Source organism: Mercenaria mercenaria, chromosome 15 (assembly GCF_021730395.1).
Source record: "Mercenaria mercenaria strain notata chromosome 15, MADL_Memer_1, whole genome shotgun sequence".
Lineage (NCBI taxonomy): Eukaryota > Metazoa > Mollusca > Bivalvia > Venerida > Veneridae > Mercenaria > Mercenaria mercenaria.
In genome coordinates, this window is record NC_069375.1 from 15,650,775 (window position 1) to 15,670,254 (window position 19,480).

Below are 19,480 nucleotides of genomic sequence, written 5' to 3' on the forward strand. Positions count from 1 at the left end.
AAGAAAATGTAAATAAGCTTATTTTCTACGAGTATATGTTTTTTTCTACGAGTATTTAAATTCCAAAACAGATTTTATTTTTATTTAAAACTACTCTTGTCTTAACATTAAAAGGTGAAATAAAATACATTCGTTGCAAATGTCAACACATATATAAACACATATACATGTATATAGTAACACGGAGCTTATATACGCAAATGCCTGTAAAACGTAGTAAATTATCTAATGTTTCAAAAGTAGTAAGCAGTTACACCGGGGTCAGTTTACCCTTACTAAATGTCTTTTTTGATACTCATTTTTTAGAAAGTACTCATGGAACATTTATTTCTAAATATGGGGATTTTTTCAACGACACAGTTATGGCTCTTATCTGCTTAAAGTTTATTACGCTTATGTTTATCTTTGTCTCAAGTTACATTGAATTGCAATTTTATTGTCTTTAATGTACACATGGGAAAATGAAGTATATAAATGAAGTTGATATTATACTTATTTATGAAAGTTATAGCTTTTCTGCACTTTATCTCCCAACACCGTATCCTGCACCTCCCACAAACCCCGACGTACAAAAAAAATCTTATTGTGTTATTCCTCTTATTGACATTCATTAACATACCTCCATCATTCTTCTCTTAAATATTAAAATGTGACTAATGATGTAGTATTATAAAGGCCATATATTACAAGAAAATAATATGTATTACGACTATTTGCTGCATGATCTTCGAGGTTTATGTGAAGATATAATTATTAGGTTTCACAGCTATAGAACAAAAAAAGACATAATATAAACATATCTGCCATAGTTTTTAATAAAATATCCAGCTTTTATGTCCGATATTGGGATTTTTTCAAAATAAAAAATCACGGAGTTACAACCCTTGAATATATGCGTTAACTTGCAATATGATCTTTAAGGTTTGTAGAAAGTATCAATCCGATAATTTATAGGTACTAGAATATTGAATAAATGTCGGAACAGTTTCCAAGTTTGAAAAGGGAAACAGAGTTATGACACCTGATATATGGATCTGTCTTATGATCTTAATAACCTGTTTTAAAGTTTAACTGCAACACCTTAATTGATTTCTGAGGACTCAAAGAAGTTCAAAAGGAAATTATTTAATAAAAAAAAGGACACAGCTATTGAACTTGATGTGTTAATTTTCATTTTCATCCCAAAAGTATTTGTGAAGCTTCAATAAAATGCATTAAAAGTTGCCGGAATATTTTAGGGAATCCAAACTGGCATATTTTTAAAATAAAACAGTGAAATAATATTGTCAAATCAAACGTCAGAGCTAAGGAACCAGTTATGTGACACTGACTTATGAACCAAAAACCTGTTTTTAGATTCAAAACAATATCTTAATCGGTTAAAAGATATTCATGGAAAATAATTTGGGGCGGACAGGAAAAGGACGGACGCAGACAATTATTACTTTATAGCTCCACAGACCCTAAAAAAACCACCCCAGCCCCCACCCCCAACCCTGACCACACCAAAACAACAATAACAACTTAACAAAAAATACTGTACTAACAGAATGTTCATCTTACCATTAAAACGTAATATAATACAAAAAACAAACACATGATTGCATTTTGATGTCATGTTTCAATTTTTTTAGCATAAAAGCAAGAAAGAAAACAAGAAACAGTCTCAGCGACATTTTGAGATACGTAAAAAAAAAAAACTTTTTTAATGTAGAAGTACTTTTGGGTGTATTGTACTATTTACTAATATAGTGTTTATGTAGGGGATATTTATGCTTAAATGACTTGATCTAAGTCCACGCTTCCCCCTTTCGGAGGTTGAATTTTTCATTCCTCGGCATATCGTAAAGGTCTCTACTAGTGTCTGAAGTAGTTTCAACTCTGAAAATGAAAACAGTAGGTAAGAAACACTTAACGTAAATCAAAGTTCTGTTTAAATTGTATAGAGAAACACCATCTGATACGTTTATCGCTCTATACTTAACGACATTTCTAATACCCCTTCGATATTGTTGTAATAACTTTTATCATAAGACAAGATTCAAGTATATTTAGACAAGTGTTTTGTAAATATGTTGAAAATGTAAGAAAATCGAGTACATCTATGATATCATTTTAAGGTTTACGACCTCAAACAATTTTTAAAATGTCGCAAAATACAATAAATATTTGAATTTACATAAGAAATGGTTGTGAATCATGATAAAGAACTTTAACTTCTATTCTTTTGTCTAACATGATATGTGGAGAAACTTGTGTTTACGATCATGCGTATACGCACTAGGTTACCGGATATGTTTGGCGCAGGATGCTATGTTCGGCGCAGGATCGATATATAAATTTTGAAACTTTAGTGGTTTTAGTATTCTCCTTATTTCGGTCCATAAAAACAAATAACAAGTAAAACCACCTTACTAGTCTTATCACGTATAATCCTGAAAAGATGCCTTTTTAAGCAAAAACGGCGAAATTAAATGGTAAACTTTACGCAAATTTCAGCAATTATAAAGTTTATAGCTACATTTTATTTCTTGAAAACATTGCAGAAAAAGTCAATATCTTTATGGCCTATATCTATCAACCATTTCTCTGTCATCCTTCCAAATTACAATGTTGAAATCGGTGTTTTAGTGAAGATTTTAAGTTTGAAATACACCGTTTGTACGAAAACAAAGGCGATGATTGGCGCAGGACAAAAATTTTGCGGCAATGTTCGGGAGCAGGTTATTGTAAACTTCATCACAAATATTGCAATGACCGTTTTTTTGACGCTGTGAGGCAAATTTTTGATATCTAATTGATTTTGTTGTATGTATTTAACGGTTTAGTATATGATGTACTGGTTTTCGTTTGGAGACGTATTCATTTAAATACATACATACGAACGTACGTACGTACGTACATACATACATACATACATACATGTATATTTAGCGGATAGAGAGCGGTGAGATCAATTAGGACACTGTCAAGCAATTGTGTCCATTGTTTGAATCTGATTTTTTTAGAATATTATATAATTTTTTCACGCATCTGTGGCCATAATTTAATACAGGAAGAGATTGATTGTTTTTATATACCGAAATAAGAAGAATACTAACACTCAAGTTTTAAAATCAATGCATGCCGAACATATCCGGTTACCTAATGTGGTATAATCGATGTGTCTTCTTAGAAAATAATGTTTAGAGATATTTCACCTGACAAACTGATATGCTTTAAGAGATATGTCACATAGAAAATAATGTGTTAAGATATATGTCACCTTAGAAAATGACATGTGTTTAGTGTTATGTCGCCTTAGATGTGTGTTTAGAAATATGTCATCTTAGAATGTGGTGTTTAGAGATGCAACGTCTTAAACTGTTTAGAGATGCAACGTCTTAAACTGGGTGTGTTTTGGTAACAATACTGTCAGCTTCTTAGTCAGTCATTGTTAAAAATAAGGGTAAAACCGTTAAACATGACAACATAGCATGTCTGCCAGGTTTTTATGTCGTTTTATATTTTAATTTAATATTTTCCATATTTCCAAAGAATATGACATTATTATATTGCTGACTTAAAGAATATTACCCAACAGTATATACATGTACGAGAATCCTACGTATGTCTGAACATGTAACCTCCTTACCGTTAAGGACTTCTGTAATGTTAGTTTCTTTTCTATGCTTTTAAATACGACAAAGCCATAACATAACTGGCATGCATGATTTAGATCGCTTTTCGCGGTTCAGTGCACCCGAATCTCGCAGTTGCTGTGACGTAACTATGCTCCATTATGCACAGCAATTACCTCATAAAGGCAAACTATATTGTGTCTATGAGCTTATAAAAATTATGATCTAAATGTTGTTGTTTATTTCTTTTTTTTGTATTTTGAGACAATTTTTGAGCGGGGATTATATTTCATTAAAACATGACTTATACTAACTTTACAAGTTGTGTCAATAAACTTACGTTAGTTAAATATTGTTCTACTTGTCATTTACTTATAACTACCTATCATCTTAAATGTGTAAGTATACAAACCTGTGTGAGGTTTTCTTCTTTATTACAATAACAGCAATGAAGACTGTTATCAGGATAAGGCCAGAAAGTGGGATTGCAACAAACAAGACCAACTTAATATTACCAGTATCGTCAGTATCTGTCTCATCTTCCTCGGCTTCACTCTCACTGCACTCATCTGTTTATATCAAAATCTTAACATCAATCAATAAAATCTAAAACAAAAGCGTTTGAAAGCATAGAAATAGTAACACCTTAGACAAGACCAACTTGATATTATCAGTATCGTCAGTATCTGTCTCATCTTCCTCGGCTTCACTCTCACTGCACTCATCTGTTTATATCAAAATCTTAGCATCAATTAATGAAATCTAACAAAATCGTTTGAAAGCATATAAATAGTAACAGACCTCCGACTCATTAAGTCTGTTATTGTTTGTTAATGGAATCTGCAATCTTTTTGTTGGATAATATTTTATAACAACATAATGTAGGTACATCATATTATTTGAAATGCTGGAGACATTATTTTAATGCGGACGAGAACTCGGATAGAACTACAGCCCCTTGGTTAACCAGTTTTATTGCTTCATTTCATGAAGAAAATCTACATTCATTACAAAGATTTAAATTGATTTTAACAGAAGTAATTTGAATGCAGTGAACTCAACCACTGTTGTAAACAGTATAAGGACGTTTGAGAGTAGAGAGCTTGACCTGCTTGAAACAATTTGCATATATTTATACAGCATGCATTTGCTATAAAAATGCTTTACTACTGATAACAATCACGATTACAAAAAGTTCTACATAAATTCACTTTTTAAAGTTTGTCAGGAAAATAAACACATCATATCAATTTGATTGAATTAACATATTTTATCTCTACCTTTGACATAGTTGTTTGTCCATCCAAAAGGATTTATCAAGTCGTTGCAAACCATGCAGGAATCGGACGGACTGGAAGTATTTGTGGCGTAACAAACACCGTCGATGATGCAATATCCAGTCTAGAAATAAAATGTGTATTCTATCATATATTGTACGCAATATTTTGCTGCATATATACTACATGTATATACAATAGTTTTAGTATATGTAATATTTCCCCATTTATAGTATGGAGGATGTATGCGTTAGACCATAATAACTTTATTCCCATAAAATAAAGAGTTATATATATCATGTTACCAAGTTTCAGAAAGTGATTTCATATTTTATGTTTATCTAATTCTGCAGTTATTTCCGACTCGTCTCCATACTTTCTTAGTAGTTTGGTCATTGAATATATCTGTTTCAGATTAATTAATAAATGACAGTAATAAAAGTTTTATGAAACTATTGTGATTTTCACTATGATCATCTGAAATTTTATTAAAAAATGTTCATATTCTGGTTTTGCAGTAGCATCTAATAGTATATCATTAATCAAGTGTACAGTTAACGCACGTCTTTTTTGTGTCATTAATAAATCATTTTGTGTAACTATTGTGATTTTCACTATGATCATCTGAAATTTTAATAAAAAATGTTCATATTCTGGTTTTGCAGTAGCATCTAATAGTATATCATTGATCAAGTGTACAGTTAACGCACGTCTTTTTGTGTCATTAATAAATCTTTTTGTGTAACTATTGTGATTTTCACGATGATCATCTCGAATTTCGATAAAAAAGTTCATGGTGTGGTATAACAGTGGCAATTAATAGTATACAATTGATCAAATGTATTGTTAACGCACGTCTTTCGAATAAAAACATCTGAAGAGTCTTAAGGGATAAATAGGTGCATAAGGACGTTGGGCGAGTGCATCAACAACCCCTCGGGATTCTGCAGCTGTTGTTATACGACATAAACGTGTGTTGTCGCTATTCTGGCATAAAACACAACTCTAGTACTGGATATATAAAAAAAACAAGACTATTCAGCTGACGTTTCACGTTGTTATGGACACATGTTTTATATATGTATATTCGGGGCTTACTTTAATTGTGCATATTTTATACACGTAGAGCGGACATTTACAAGACTTAAAAGTGTAGATCTTTTAACATGTGGTAATTTCTCATAAGATTCATTTAATACAAGTTTGACTCCCCTTCTTCAATATAATCGTTATGCAATGAAAAGGTACACAGTCTTTTCAGAACGATCAGATGGCGTTTTAAAATGTAAACATTATCGTGTAAAAGAAACCGATACACACATTCTTCAATACCTTACATTGAAATCCATAGCCTTATTCATTCTGTAACTCAACGTTGGAAAAATTGCTTTGCAGTGTGCCATGTCTCAAACAAAGTTTGATAAACACTAAAACTTGCTTTTTCAAGCAACTGGGATCACAATTAATAAAATCAAGCATATGGTTGGTGAAATTTAAGTTTGATAAATATCGAATGAATACCACCTACTTATCAACCAACTGTTCAATGGCCAAACTTATAGTTTACAATTTTATCTACTTTTGTAATCTTGTTAATGTTTGGCATTAAGCATTTTGCTGCATAGATGTGAAGTAGACAGAAACATAATTATAAAGATTTAGTGTATAATTTAAATTTAGCGTGTTAACTTTCTCTGATCAAATTCGTTTTAACTTTCTAAATGGTGTTTGTCTATTATCTTCAGGGATCTTGACGTGGAAACTTACTTTTGAAACAAACATACGGGCATAATACGGAACGTCAGTTCAGGTGCATAAGGGTGAAATATGATATTGTAATGAAGCGACAGATTAAATTATTTCATGTGCCTCGGATAGAGCGCGCGATCACGAGAATTCGTTGTTTATACATGTTTTTGCTCTATCTGTGCGTGCCCCCAAAAATCGACAACAACAAAAAAACAATAAAAAAACAACAACAACAACAAAAAACCGGGTTTTATGCAAGAATGTAGAATTAGGCTGATTTAATTAAAAAAAAACAATTTACATACGTTATGTCATCTGTAAACAGGACGAAACAACACTAAACTCATATAAGAATAAAGTGAAATTTGTTTGAGTGTTTACATGACAGATAAAGAGTGTATCGATTGAGATGAATTTTTAAGATCAAATGTTTCGTTTGTTGATTCCTCAGATAAGCATTAATCCTGAGAGATATAGGTCTTTATTAACACAAAACCCGCAATTATATCGAAACTATCCAACGATAAAAAAAACTTTCATACAAGAATGCTTTCAAAATTATTTCTGGACGGCAGTAAACGTCAAAGTCTCGCAAGGTGATACATTTGATAGTTTGTAAAAATGCAGAATGATGTATGTGTACTGACGCAATGAAGTAAATAATAAATTACCATCAGAACAATGTTGTCAGTTCCATTTGTTTGATTGACTTGAAGACAAGTAGAATCCAGTATATAAACTGTGGAGCTATTTCCAAATGTGGAGCCATCATTGCTCAGGGATACAACATACTGATCAGCTATGTACATATTCCCGCTGGTTGATCGTTTCCTTCTTCTATTGCCATTCGGACAAAACATGACCTCATAAGGATTTCTGTAGTCAACCTGACCTTGAAACGTTTCTATTATCTTCCAGGAACCATCGGTTGTAGCCTTAAGATACAATTGCAAATAATCGTAAATCAGAATGTAATCTAAAAGTAAAGGTATGTGTACTTATATTTTCTTTTGATATATTATTAGATATGTCTTTTTCATTTTGTAAGTTAACAACTAGTTGAAAAACTTTATTTGTAAATTAAATTATAGGCAAAGAAACAATGCTCAGAAAACTTTGTTTACAGCTGTATGCTTCCCTTTCTAATTATGTATATTTAAGAAATAATAAGATCCCAAACGTGGTTTATCGTAGAATAACCCGAGTTTTGAGTTCTTATGCGTAAGAATATATCACGAAGGCCGTAGGCCTGAGTGATATATTGTTTCGCATAAGAACGAAAAACTCGGGTTATTCTATGATAAATCACACTTGGGAACTTATTATTTCGATTCTAACACGACATATTAGTATCAGCAGTGTTAGAAAAAAGTGGTAACTACTTTTTACGACCGCGTTACACACCTGGATCGGATGACGTCATTGCACGCGAGTGGTATATTTCAGAATAACCCGAGATAGATTTACATGTATGTAGGTTATTATCTGGTCATGTTAGAATTATACGTTATTTTTGTTTTCATATTGTACCGTCACACATTTGGGGAAAAAAAGGTTTGGAGAAATGTTTACTCTAACAGTTGTAATGACACAATTTTATTCGTATCATAGCCTTAATAAGGTTCATTTCTATTTTCAGTTAAAGCATGACATAAAAAATGTTGCTCCGCTTTCTACAAATGCACAGACAACATGCTTTGTTTTATGTTGTCTGTGAATATACGTCTATTTTGTGGATATTTAGGATTTTGTGTTTGGGACATACCTGTCCTAACAAAAATCATCTACTTTTAAAACAACCTGAATTACTTATTCTTGTAAAGATATGATTCTCCTACAATGTAGCTAATACTTATGTATTCTACAGATAAGAGGCAGCAGCCAAATTCAAAATTCAGATTGGCAACACGCCGTTTTCTTGAGCTTCCTCAGTGTAAAACAGTGTTTCACAATCAAACACATGTAATACAATGCTTGTTCAATAAAAATGTCCCGCAGTCATTGTCTCAAGAAACGTCTTTTAAGAAAGTATCTCAATATTCTCAACTACACCATATATAAATTTCATGTTCGAATAAATTTTATTTCAAAACGCAAACAAGGCAAATTATATATGCATCTCAGCAACACTTGTACTTTTAGATATCAACTGGATTGTCTTGTCCTTTTTCACTTACTGGATCTTTCGTGTAATATTGAAGGGTTTTACTTATTTATTGCAAATACACTTAACCTCAGAGGAAATAAGTTGATGAAAAATCGAAAAATTCTTCTTGAACTAAACATTTAAAAGGCGAACCTCAGAATGAATAGCGGTGTATAAAGTATCAAACAGTGATCCTGAAGTGGTAAGCAATATACAAGTACAGTCGGTTTGTTTCTTGTCACAGACTCCATCTTTAGCGACTCTCTCAATTTTCACAAACGCCGAACGCTGAATTGAACAGTCGTCTTCTGCATATCCTTCGTTACAATCACAGAAGCCTGAAATATATCTGGCATTGTAAATCACAATGATTCACAAAATATCAGAAGCACTGCATTACAAGCACTTAACGATATTTTTCTAAATTAAGTATCGAAGAGATCAAGACGACGGAAAACATTATGAATGAGTATGTATTTAGCTTAAAGTAAAAAAGAACAAAACCGGTTCATTTTGTACCTTTGATACATTGCCCATGTCCAGAACAATTTCCAACACACGTTTCTGTCATCTTTGTGAAAAGATCAGGCTTTTCTTTCTAAAACACAATAATTTTACATATTTTCAATAGTGCATGATACGAAATGATATATGCTCGTATTATTCCAATAAATGATATGTTTACATTACTAGGACTTTTGACTTTTTAAATCCATACTGTCAGAACTAGCACTACCTGAAGTTGTGCCTATCACCGAAACAAACGACAGAAGTACTTATTTCCCATTATATGAAATTTCAGCAAGGGCGTGAAGTTGAAGTTCATTTCATTTACGGCCTAAATACCATATTTAGTTCAGTTACATTTAAAAAAGCTATGATAAACACCCTTTCATTGTAACGCTGTCATAGAAATAATTCATCTATTTATTTACTTTGTCTCATAGTGAAGTATGCGCTCTTAGAAAATAATATTGATGTGTAATTTCGAAATATTACATGGGTATATTAATAAGATATAACAGCTGTACACATCAACAGAAAGTTTGCCTTTCCTTTCATTATTAGCCTGATCTATGCTAGAATAATTTCACTTCACAGGACACAATTTGTAACTGATATTTATTCATTTATTTTTGCAAGATAATCTAATGTTTGTAAGTAAATTACCCTAACTTTGCACAAATGCACTGCTACATGGAGAGTATTCAGACAATATATGACTATTTTTCATACGAGTCCCGCTTTCCTTCAGAAAAGTGCTTTCTAATGATTTTTGAAAAAATAACCTTATTCAGCTCTATATACTTATTTGCAATTTCTACAAAACGATCAACTTAACGTTCATCTTTTCACATGCAGTATACTCAAAACTTCATTACACAAAACCCAATAATAATAGCTTCTCTGTGAATCAAGAAAAACTGTATATGAACGTATACAAAAATACTTATCGAGAAAACCCAATGATAAATGCCATCATATGCGAGATCTTATCTTGCTTTTGTTTCATCCAAACTCTGATTCTTAACATAAAAGCAAAAGACATTAACTAAGAATTATACGAGCAATCTTATCAAGATAAACTTCGATAAAAGCAAAGATGTAAATGACAAGAATATCACAATAAATAAAATGTAATAGAGAACAACACTCTTATGATGTTGCGTAGGAAAATGAGTAAAGTGTGCATACAACCATGAAAAAGATATGAATTATATAGAGCATTTGATAAATGATAATTACATGTACGATCAAAGTATATTACACTCGTAAACACAGTACGTTGCCATTTGCAACTATTGCACCTGGCAGTTACATCGATATCACATTCAGGCAAATAAATATCATCTATCTAATACCTCAAGATATTTATGACTAAGCTGACAGTAAAATGTTATTAATATGCTTTGTACAAGAATAATTCAACAAAAAGTGAAATATGAAACTTGTTTATGGTATCCTAACTGGCTAACCTGCAGTTTATTATCATTTCGCACTTCGTTTTCAACGTTTGCTGTCATTGCTTCACATGTTAGATTTGTCCAGTTCGTCTCCGGATTATCCTAAAATTATCAAATAATGAATATTTCTAATTTGTTTGTTTCCTGTTAGAGACAAGTATGACGATGGTGGAGAAAGACTCCAGATGGCGCTCGGAGAATTATTTCAGAAACGGACGGGCAAAACATGTGCAAAACCATCGAACTTTCGTTAATCAGCTTTATGGCTTTCTAACCTTAAGCGTGCTTTTGAAAACGCACAACTGCTAGTTAAACCACCAACGACCCAAGTACTTCTTCTGAGGCAACCATATCTCCTGTTATTTTGTTTCAAAGTTAAAAGGCAGAAAATTATACTTTGGTATGACGCGGCCAGGGAGCAAATCTTACAGCGGGCGCTCTACCAATATGTTACTGAGACGGTTCTTTGTGTCTGACGTAACAGACTTATTACTACTTAAATCCACCTGAACTAAGCTGCCTTGATATATAACAATTCGGGCCGTCGCGCTCAGTCCTAAATGTTTTTTCTTGATATATTATGTCTTCTACAAAGATCCTGAGTACATACGTTGATAATTGCTTTTGTTATGTATATGTATGTCAAATATGAAAAATAGTTATTGGAATAAATCACAAGCTTATGTTATTTTATCAAAATTTTAACCGCTCAAATGTAGAAAGAATCTGATTTAGCAGAAAAAATCACATATTGCTCTAATGTACTCAAGTATTAATGAGAATGTTGAGACAACTGTATATATCTAGTTGCATCCGCGTGATGCAAGATAAGTATAAGAAAGTGATATTAACAGATACGTAGCGAGAAAACCGTGAATGTTGCAATGGTGCAATTTGGTGTTACCAACCAAAACGCTATGTAAACAGAAATAAACGCTTTTTGATGCATGACAATGCTATCCCTAGGAATGAAGTCAGTTATGGTTATGCTTTAACTTGCCTAAAACATAAACAATCTTTACAGAGCTACCTCATACAGTCAAAACCATTACGTATTACAAATCCTACCTCATTTTCAACAATTGTGCTAAAACTGATATAAATTGAAGAGAAAATGTATATGTTTCCTGTCACATTTGTAGAATGCAAAATCACATCAAAACCATGCTGCTGGGACTTATATCAATGTTATATGTATTTGACATCTGCAGCATTAGAAATAAGGCTATGCCAACTTGCCCATGATTTTCAAATTTCAGCATTAATACATCTATTCCTGCGAGGTTGATGATCATAAATATGGATAATACTGAGGTTGCTTCTTGGAAAACTATATTATATGTTTGCGGCAACTGCAGTGATAGAAATGTCCTTACTTGCCCATAAAAATTCAATAAAAATGTGAGCGTCACAGAATTTGTTATGATGATACATATTTTTCTTGTAAAATGCCATTTTCAATAATTGTTTTCTCATATATAGTTGAAACCCGGTATCCAACACTCCAAAGAATCGAGCTTTTTACTTTGACATACCCAAAATTCGACTTAAAGTTATTTGGTGCACAGTTTATTCTTGGAACAGGTTTTGAAATGTTATCGAGACAGCTGGAATTTTAAAATAAATGAGTTCGACAGATCGAGTTTTCTATTTGTCATGGGTTTAAATATTTGATTTACTCAGTAGAAAGTAATATTGAATCCATTGTTTTGAATTTCCCCCTTTCAATCTCTGACTGAACAAGTTGTAAGCAGTGTTTTCTAACCATCTATTTAATTCATATTCTCTACTTAGCTTCTTTATGTGATTTTAACATAAAAGATAAAAGGTCTGGGTAGATTTCCCGGAAGCAAAGAGCACCCCAAACTGATCCATACAGCCGTGTATCGCCAAGTAACGGATAAAATAATGAAGACGGGTCAAAAATCCAACAATTACATTTTGATTATATGCAAAGTACAGAAATGGGGTAGGGTAATGAGAGAAATCCTCAGACTGACTGCACATTTTTCTCATCCTTTTACATTCGACGCAATTTTGATGGTTTAGCAAAATGCTTGTTGAAACAAGTCGTCTGATAGGTTTAAACAAAAATAGATTTGCGAAAATAAAAATAGTAATATCGGAAATCCTGTTAGGCATCTGGTGTAAAAAAAATGTACATTAGATAATACACTTGACTAAAAATAAACTTAATACAAATAAATATTTACAATGATTGAAAACATTACCACAGAGTCTTGTCCACAATTCATAATCAGTTCTTCTAATGTTACATTAACACCGTCACTTGAAGCTGTGATGACAACGCAGTCACTGGATAATGTTGTGTTGCAGCGGGCAATCGCATCTTCAATGCTAATTGCATTCCGTTTGACGATTCTCTTAAAGATCTTTAAAAACAATATCTATATAGTATTTTTTGAAAGATTACCTAAGAACAATATATTTATCGTGTTAATACGTATGTAATGAAGTGGCTCCGCATTGCAAGGACCCTGGTTATAACAGCTTTGCATACCGATTGATTTTTAGGTTCACAAACAAAAGGTAGTTAATAGCCAAGTTAGAGAAAGAAAGAAAATTAGCTACCACAAGACTACGATAACTTACTAGACAACGTATGAAAACAAGAGGGCCAAGATGGCCCTAGGTCGCTCACCTGAGAAACACACTATAACAGTGTAAACATGTTTAACCTAGTCATTTCATGAAAACAAATATTTTGATCAATTTTCATTAAGATTGGACTTAAAATGAGGTCTCTCGAGTTTAGAAAAGTATTTTCTTAGATATGACCTAGTGACCTAGTTTTTGACCCCAGATGACCCATTTTCGATCTCAGCCTAGATTTCATCAAAGCAATCATTCTGACCAATATTTATGAAGATCAATTGAAAAATACAGCCTCTATCGCATACACAAGGTTTTTCCTTGATTTGACCTAGTGACCTAGTTTTTGACCCCGGATGACTCATTTTCAAACTCGGCCTAGATTTCATCAAGGTAATCATTCTGACCAATATTCATGAAGATCAATTGAAAAATACAGCCTCTATCGCATACACAAGGTTTTTCCTTGATTTGACCTAGTGACCTAGTTTTTGACCCCAGATGACCCATTTTCGAACTCGGCCTAGATTTCATCAAAATAATCATTCTGACCAATATTCATGAAGATCAATTTAAAAATACAGCCTCTATCGCATACACAAGGTTTTTCCTTGATTTGACCTAGTGACCTAGTTTTTGACCCCAGATGACCCATTTCCGAACTCGGCCTAGATTTCATCAAAATAATCATTCTGACCAATATTCATGAGATCAATTTAAAAATACAGCCTCTATCGCATACACAAGGTTTTTCTTTGATTTGACCTAGTGACCTAGTTTTTGACCCCAGATGACCCATTTTCGAACTTGGCCTAGATTTTATCAAGATAATCATTCTGACCAATATTCATGAGGATCAATTGAAAAATACAGCCTCTATCGCATACACAAGGTTTTTCCTTGATTTGACCTAGTGACCTAGTTTTTGACCCCAGCTAACCCATTTTCAAACTCGGCCTAGATTTCATTAAGATTATCATTCTGACCAATATTCATGAAGATCAGTTGAAAAATACAGCCTCTATCGCATACACAAGGTTTTTCTTTGATTTGACCTAGTGACCTAGTTTTTGACTCCAGCTGACCCCTTTTCGAACTCGGCCTAAATTTTATCAAGGTAATCATTCTGACCAATATTCATGAAGATCAATTGAAAAATACAGCCTCTATCGCATACACAAGGTTTTTCTTTGACTTGATCTAGTGACCTAGTTTTTGACCCGAGATAACCCATTTTCAAACTCGGCCAAGATTTTATCAAGGTAATCATTTTGACCAAGTTTCATGAAGATCTGTTGAAAAATACAGCCTCTATCGCATACACAAGCTAAATGTTGACAGACGACAGACGACAGACAGACGACGGACGCCGGACATCGAGCGATCAGAAAAACTCACCTGAGCATTGCTCAGGTGACCTAAAAAGGAAATGTTGACAGAGACTGTAGATATGCCAGGCTTGCTTGCTATTGATAGAAAGTCGTAGGTTGTATAAAACACAGATGTTAAAGAAAGTTGATTATAAACACATTAACCAGGAAGAATAGTTACAATGAGAAGACTGCTAAATTTATACAAAAGGGCCAAGATGGCCCTAGGTCGCTCACCTAAGAAACACACCATAACAGTGTAAAACATGTTTGACCTAGTGATTTCATGGAAACAAATATTCTGACCAATTTTCATTAAGATAGGACCAAAAAATTGGTCTCTTGCGATAAAACAAGCATTTTCTTAGATATGACCTAGTTTTTGACCCTAGATGACCCATGTTCAAACTCGACCTAGATTTTATCAAGGCAATCATTCTTACCAAAATTCATGAAGATCAACTGAAAAATACAGCCTCTATCACATACACAAGTTTTTTCTTTGATTTGACCTAGTGACCTAGTTTTTGACCTCAGATAACCCATATTCAAACTCGACCTAGATTTCATCAAGGCAATCACTTTGACCAAACTTCATGAAGATAACTGAAAAATACATCCCCTATTGCATACACAATGTTTTTCTTCGATTTGACCTAGTGACCTAGTTTTTGACCCCAGATGACCCATTTTCGAAGTCGGCCTAGATTTTAACAAGGTAATCACTCTGGCTAAATTTCATGAAGATCAGTTGAAAAATACAGCCTCTATTGCATACACAAGGTTTTTCTTTGATTTGACCTAGTGACCTTGTTTTTGACCCGAGATGACCCATTTTCGAACTTGGTCTAAATTTCATCAAGGTAATCATTCTGACCAAAATTCATGAAGATTAACTGAAAAATACCGCCTCTATCGCATACACAAGGTTTTTCCTTGATTTGACCTAGTGACCTAGTTTTTGACCCCAGATGACCCATTTTCGAATTCGGCCTAGATTTCATCAAGGTAATCATTCTGACTATAATTCATGAAGATCAGTTGAAAAATACAGCCTCTATCGCATACACAAGGTTTTTCCTTGATTTGACCAAGTGACCTAGTTCTTGATCCGAGATGACCCATTTTCGAATTCGGCCTAGATTTTATCAAGGCAATCATTTTGACCAATATTCATGAAGATCAATTGAAAAATACAGCCTCTATCGCATACACAAGGTTTTTCTTTGATTTGACCTAGTGACCTAGTTTTTGACCCGAGCTGACCCATTTTCAAACTCGGCCTAGATTTCATCAAGGTTATCATTCTGACCAATATTCATGAAGATCAATTGAAACATACAGCCTCTATTACATACACAAGGTTTTTCTTTGATTTGACCTAGTGACCTAGTTTTTGCCCCCAGATGACATATTTTCGAATTCGGCCTAGATTTCATCAAGGTTATCATTTTGACCAATATTCATGAAAATCAATCGAAAAATACAGCCTCTATCGCATACACAAGGTTTTCCTTTGATTTGACCTAGTGACCTAGTTTTTGACCCCAGATGACCCATTTTCAAACTCGGCCTAGATTTCATCAAGGTAATCATTCTGACCAAAATTCATGAAGGTCAGTTGAAAAGTACAGCCTCTATCGCATACACAAGCTAAATGTTGACGGACGACAGACAGACGACAGACGACGGACGCCGGACATCGAGCGATCAGAAAAACTCACCTGAGCATTGCTCAGGTGAGCTAAAAAAGCATTACTTTACTAAATTTGTTAGACTTTAGATTGCATGTCTGATGCTTGCATTTGACAAAAGAGATTGTCATTCTTATTCTTTTGTTTCATGTGGCGAAAAAATAGGTTACTTTCGGAAAAAAGACACTTGCTATTTCACTCCCGTAGCACGTCAAACTTAATAAGTCAAGCACGCCACAGGCGTGAAGCAGTTTACAAAACGATTGGTCGGCTTTCACGAGAATCAATTTACATTTCTTTTTTCCTGGAAAATTCTTTTTACTCTAGATGTAAATTCACTTGTCTAAAGTTTAGTGAATTCTAAGCATCTTTTTTAACAAAATACTCTTTTTGCGATGGTTTTGTGGTTTTAAGTTCATCTAAAACAGAGGGGAAATAGCTGGGTATTTTTTATATTAATAAAATATCATGATTCTAATTTCTGTATTATTTGTGAAGCAGTCATAGAATAGTGCAAACGGTAAATCTAAAGGACATGAAATAATCGAAATCACTATTTACCATGCCCGTCTTGGAAACTACAGCACGTTTTTCACGCATTTTTGTTAGTCTGTGTTTGTTTTCGTGTATCGGGCTGACAACAGATCTCTTATTTCGCACAGTTATTTAGAGATCTACTCCTGGTTTATCGGGCTTTGTCATACATGTGTCCTGCTCGTTTGCAGAGCACTTTATTTCTCCATCGCCATCAGTTCCGGTACAAACACAGAAAACATCATTCTCATACCAACTGTGTAAGGTTGCATCAATCTCATCAACATCAGTCAAGTCTAGGTCATTAGTAAAGGCGAGTCTGTGTTATATGAAAATATGTACTAGTAATAACCATCTAATATTCTTTAGTTATTCAAATGCGTTTTATTTATTTTTTATGTTGGTCAAAGTTAATGCTATAGAAATTGTAATCTTCGTTTGAATTTGCAGTAACAAACGAAAAATGAAACGACTTCTTGAGTTAAATAGTTTATCTTGTTTTCTTAGAATTAAAAGTTCATAATCTGATACATACCCCCAGGACTGAACAAAATCTTCAGGGTCAGGGTCATACCGCCACCAGTAATACCGACTTGAACTAGTGACATTTCCATCGCTGTGTATCAAGTCATCTCCCCAGTCACCATTAAAATTACCACAAAGACCTTCTACATGTTTCATATCAGCCGGAGAGGGATAAATGAAAACATTGACCATGAAACCATTCCAAGAGGAGATACGCACATCTACCATGGTGCCGTGTGGTAGGTATATCTACAGAAGAGGTGGAACATAGAAAGAGGAGAGATAAAAGACATAAGGACGTATAAATAGGAAATCACGTAAGATACAAATGGAAACACACAGGTCGCCCATCACATCAAAAGTGTTTCAGGTTTGGTTTTACTGAACCTGTTTATGAAAGTAGTGGAAATGCATGCTACCGTCCATGCCCTCTAGCCCTAGGATAAGAGCACAATTCAAAATGTGCACATGTTATAAGTACCAAATTACATTTAGAGACATCCGCAGACGGCCATGTACACATACATGCGACTTCAAATTAAAGTGAATCAGTTAAAATAATAGACGATCCTTTACCGAGAAAATAATGGGGGGAACTAAATTTCTTTACCCTTCTTCCCTCAATATCTACTTTTAAATAGATCAATATATCAAAATCAAAGTACTGCTGTCTTGTAGGTTTTTCATACGCTATACATACTTCAGTTTAATATTTTAAGTCTGTTTTACCGACCCTATCTTGGAGTATTATCTAAAGCTACACTGAGTATATTTTAAAATTATGGAGGCCTCAGTGATCGAGTGGTGACTTCAAATTACTTGACCTGCTTCGCAAAAGGTTCGAAACCTTGATTGGGCAGTTGTATTCTTTCATGTGTGGAATCAATCCAGATCAGATGGCTTGAGAAGGTTGGAGGCTTTACAACATATACTATCCTAGTCTAAAATAATGCGCGGAGGAAAACCAAGGATCATTCGTGCGTGAAAAGCTGGAAAGTCACTTATAATAGCTAATATATAAATGTATCGGTACAACGTTAATCAAAACAAAGAAACACTAGGGTTACTATAAAAATTGTATGTAAAAGTTACTTGATATCGATGTGCAGTTCTTTTCATTACTCTCAAGATACGATCGTCAGCCAGCAAATAACCTGTTACGTGGTCACCATGGCAATGGTTAATAGTAAATACATCCCGTCCAGCACGTATGGTAACTCCACATGCACACGCAACACGCCAGCCTCCACACTGACGAGTCTCAAGCTGAACCTGTATAATAAATAATCAGTAACATATCTTTGCTCAAAAAATATGAAGCTATTATTTTCATCGAAACAAAATAGTCAGACGGCAGTTTTGAATTACTCCACAAGGCTATTCAATTTAACTGAGATTATATAGTTAAACCTAAATTTGATATGCAAAATACATTGAAAGAAACGAAAAGTTATTGCCGATCGTGTCATGAAAGATACATGAACGACGAGTTTTATTTTATTTTCATGTGTCTTTGTTTAGCAAAAAGCACAAAGTAATTATTGGATATTGTAGTCATAATAAGAATAGAATATGGCTCCTCATTGTGATGGCTTCTTTTCACTTCCAACAATTTTCTTGGAAACATATATAATTCAATTTCGTTGCTTATTCTGCTCAAACGTGTCAAGATTCTTAGATAATGAAAAATTGGGAAAATTAAAGGTACATCAACTTGCCTATGTTCCCATATTCAGATATATAGTTGTACAAATAAGCGACAATCATCAAGTAAGAACCGTTTTGTATGTTCTACGGAAGAAAGACAGAGAAACTTCAACGATCCTTTAATGTTGCTTCAGTGTAAGACAATTTTATCAATACTTGTTTTCGAGCAACCTTTTTACTCTGTCGTTTTTAATTATAAACATGAATTTTCTGTTATATATCTGTCTAGTGTATCAATGTTTAAACACAGTTATTAACAATTCATTGTTTTAAAAAGAAAG

General features: G+C 33.5%; 1 protein-coding gene across 1 annotated transcript in view; it reads right to left on the minus strand.

The window, feature by feature from the left end:
- Positions 1–13,009: 13,009 nt before the first annotated feature.
- LOC123547384 (uncharacterized) overlaps positions 13,010–19,480 on the minus strand; it is a 72,276-nt gene continuing 65,805 nt past the window's right edge. The window contains exons 29-32 of the mRNA XM_053524631.1: positions 18,585–18,764; positions 17,503–17,741; positions 16,995–17,286; positions 13,010–13,149 (exon numbers count right to left, since the gene is read on the minus strand). Coding sequence (XP_053380606.1) covers positions 17,100–17,286; positions 17,503–17,741; positions 18,585–18,764 — 606 coding nt within the window. The 3' untranslated portion in view covers positions 13,010–13,149; positions 16,995–17,099. The remainder of the gene's footprint in view (positions 13,150–16,994; positions 17,287–17,502; positions 17,742–18,584; positions 18,765–19,480) is intronic.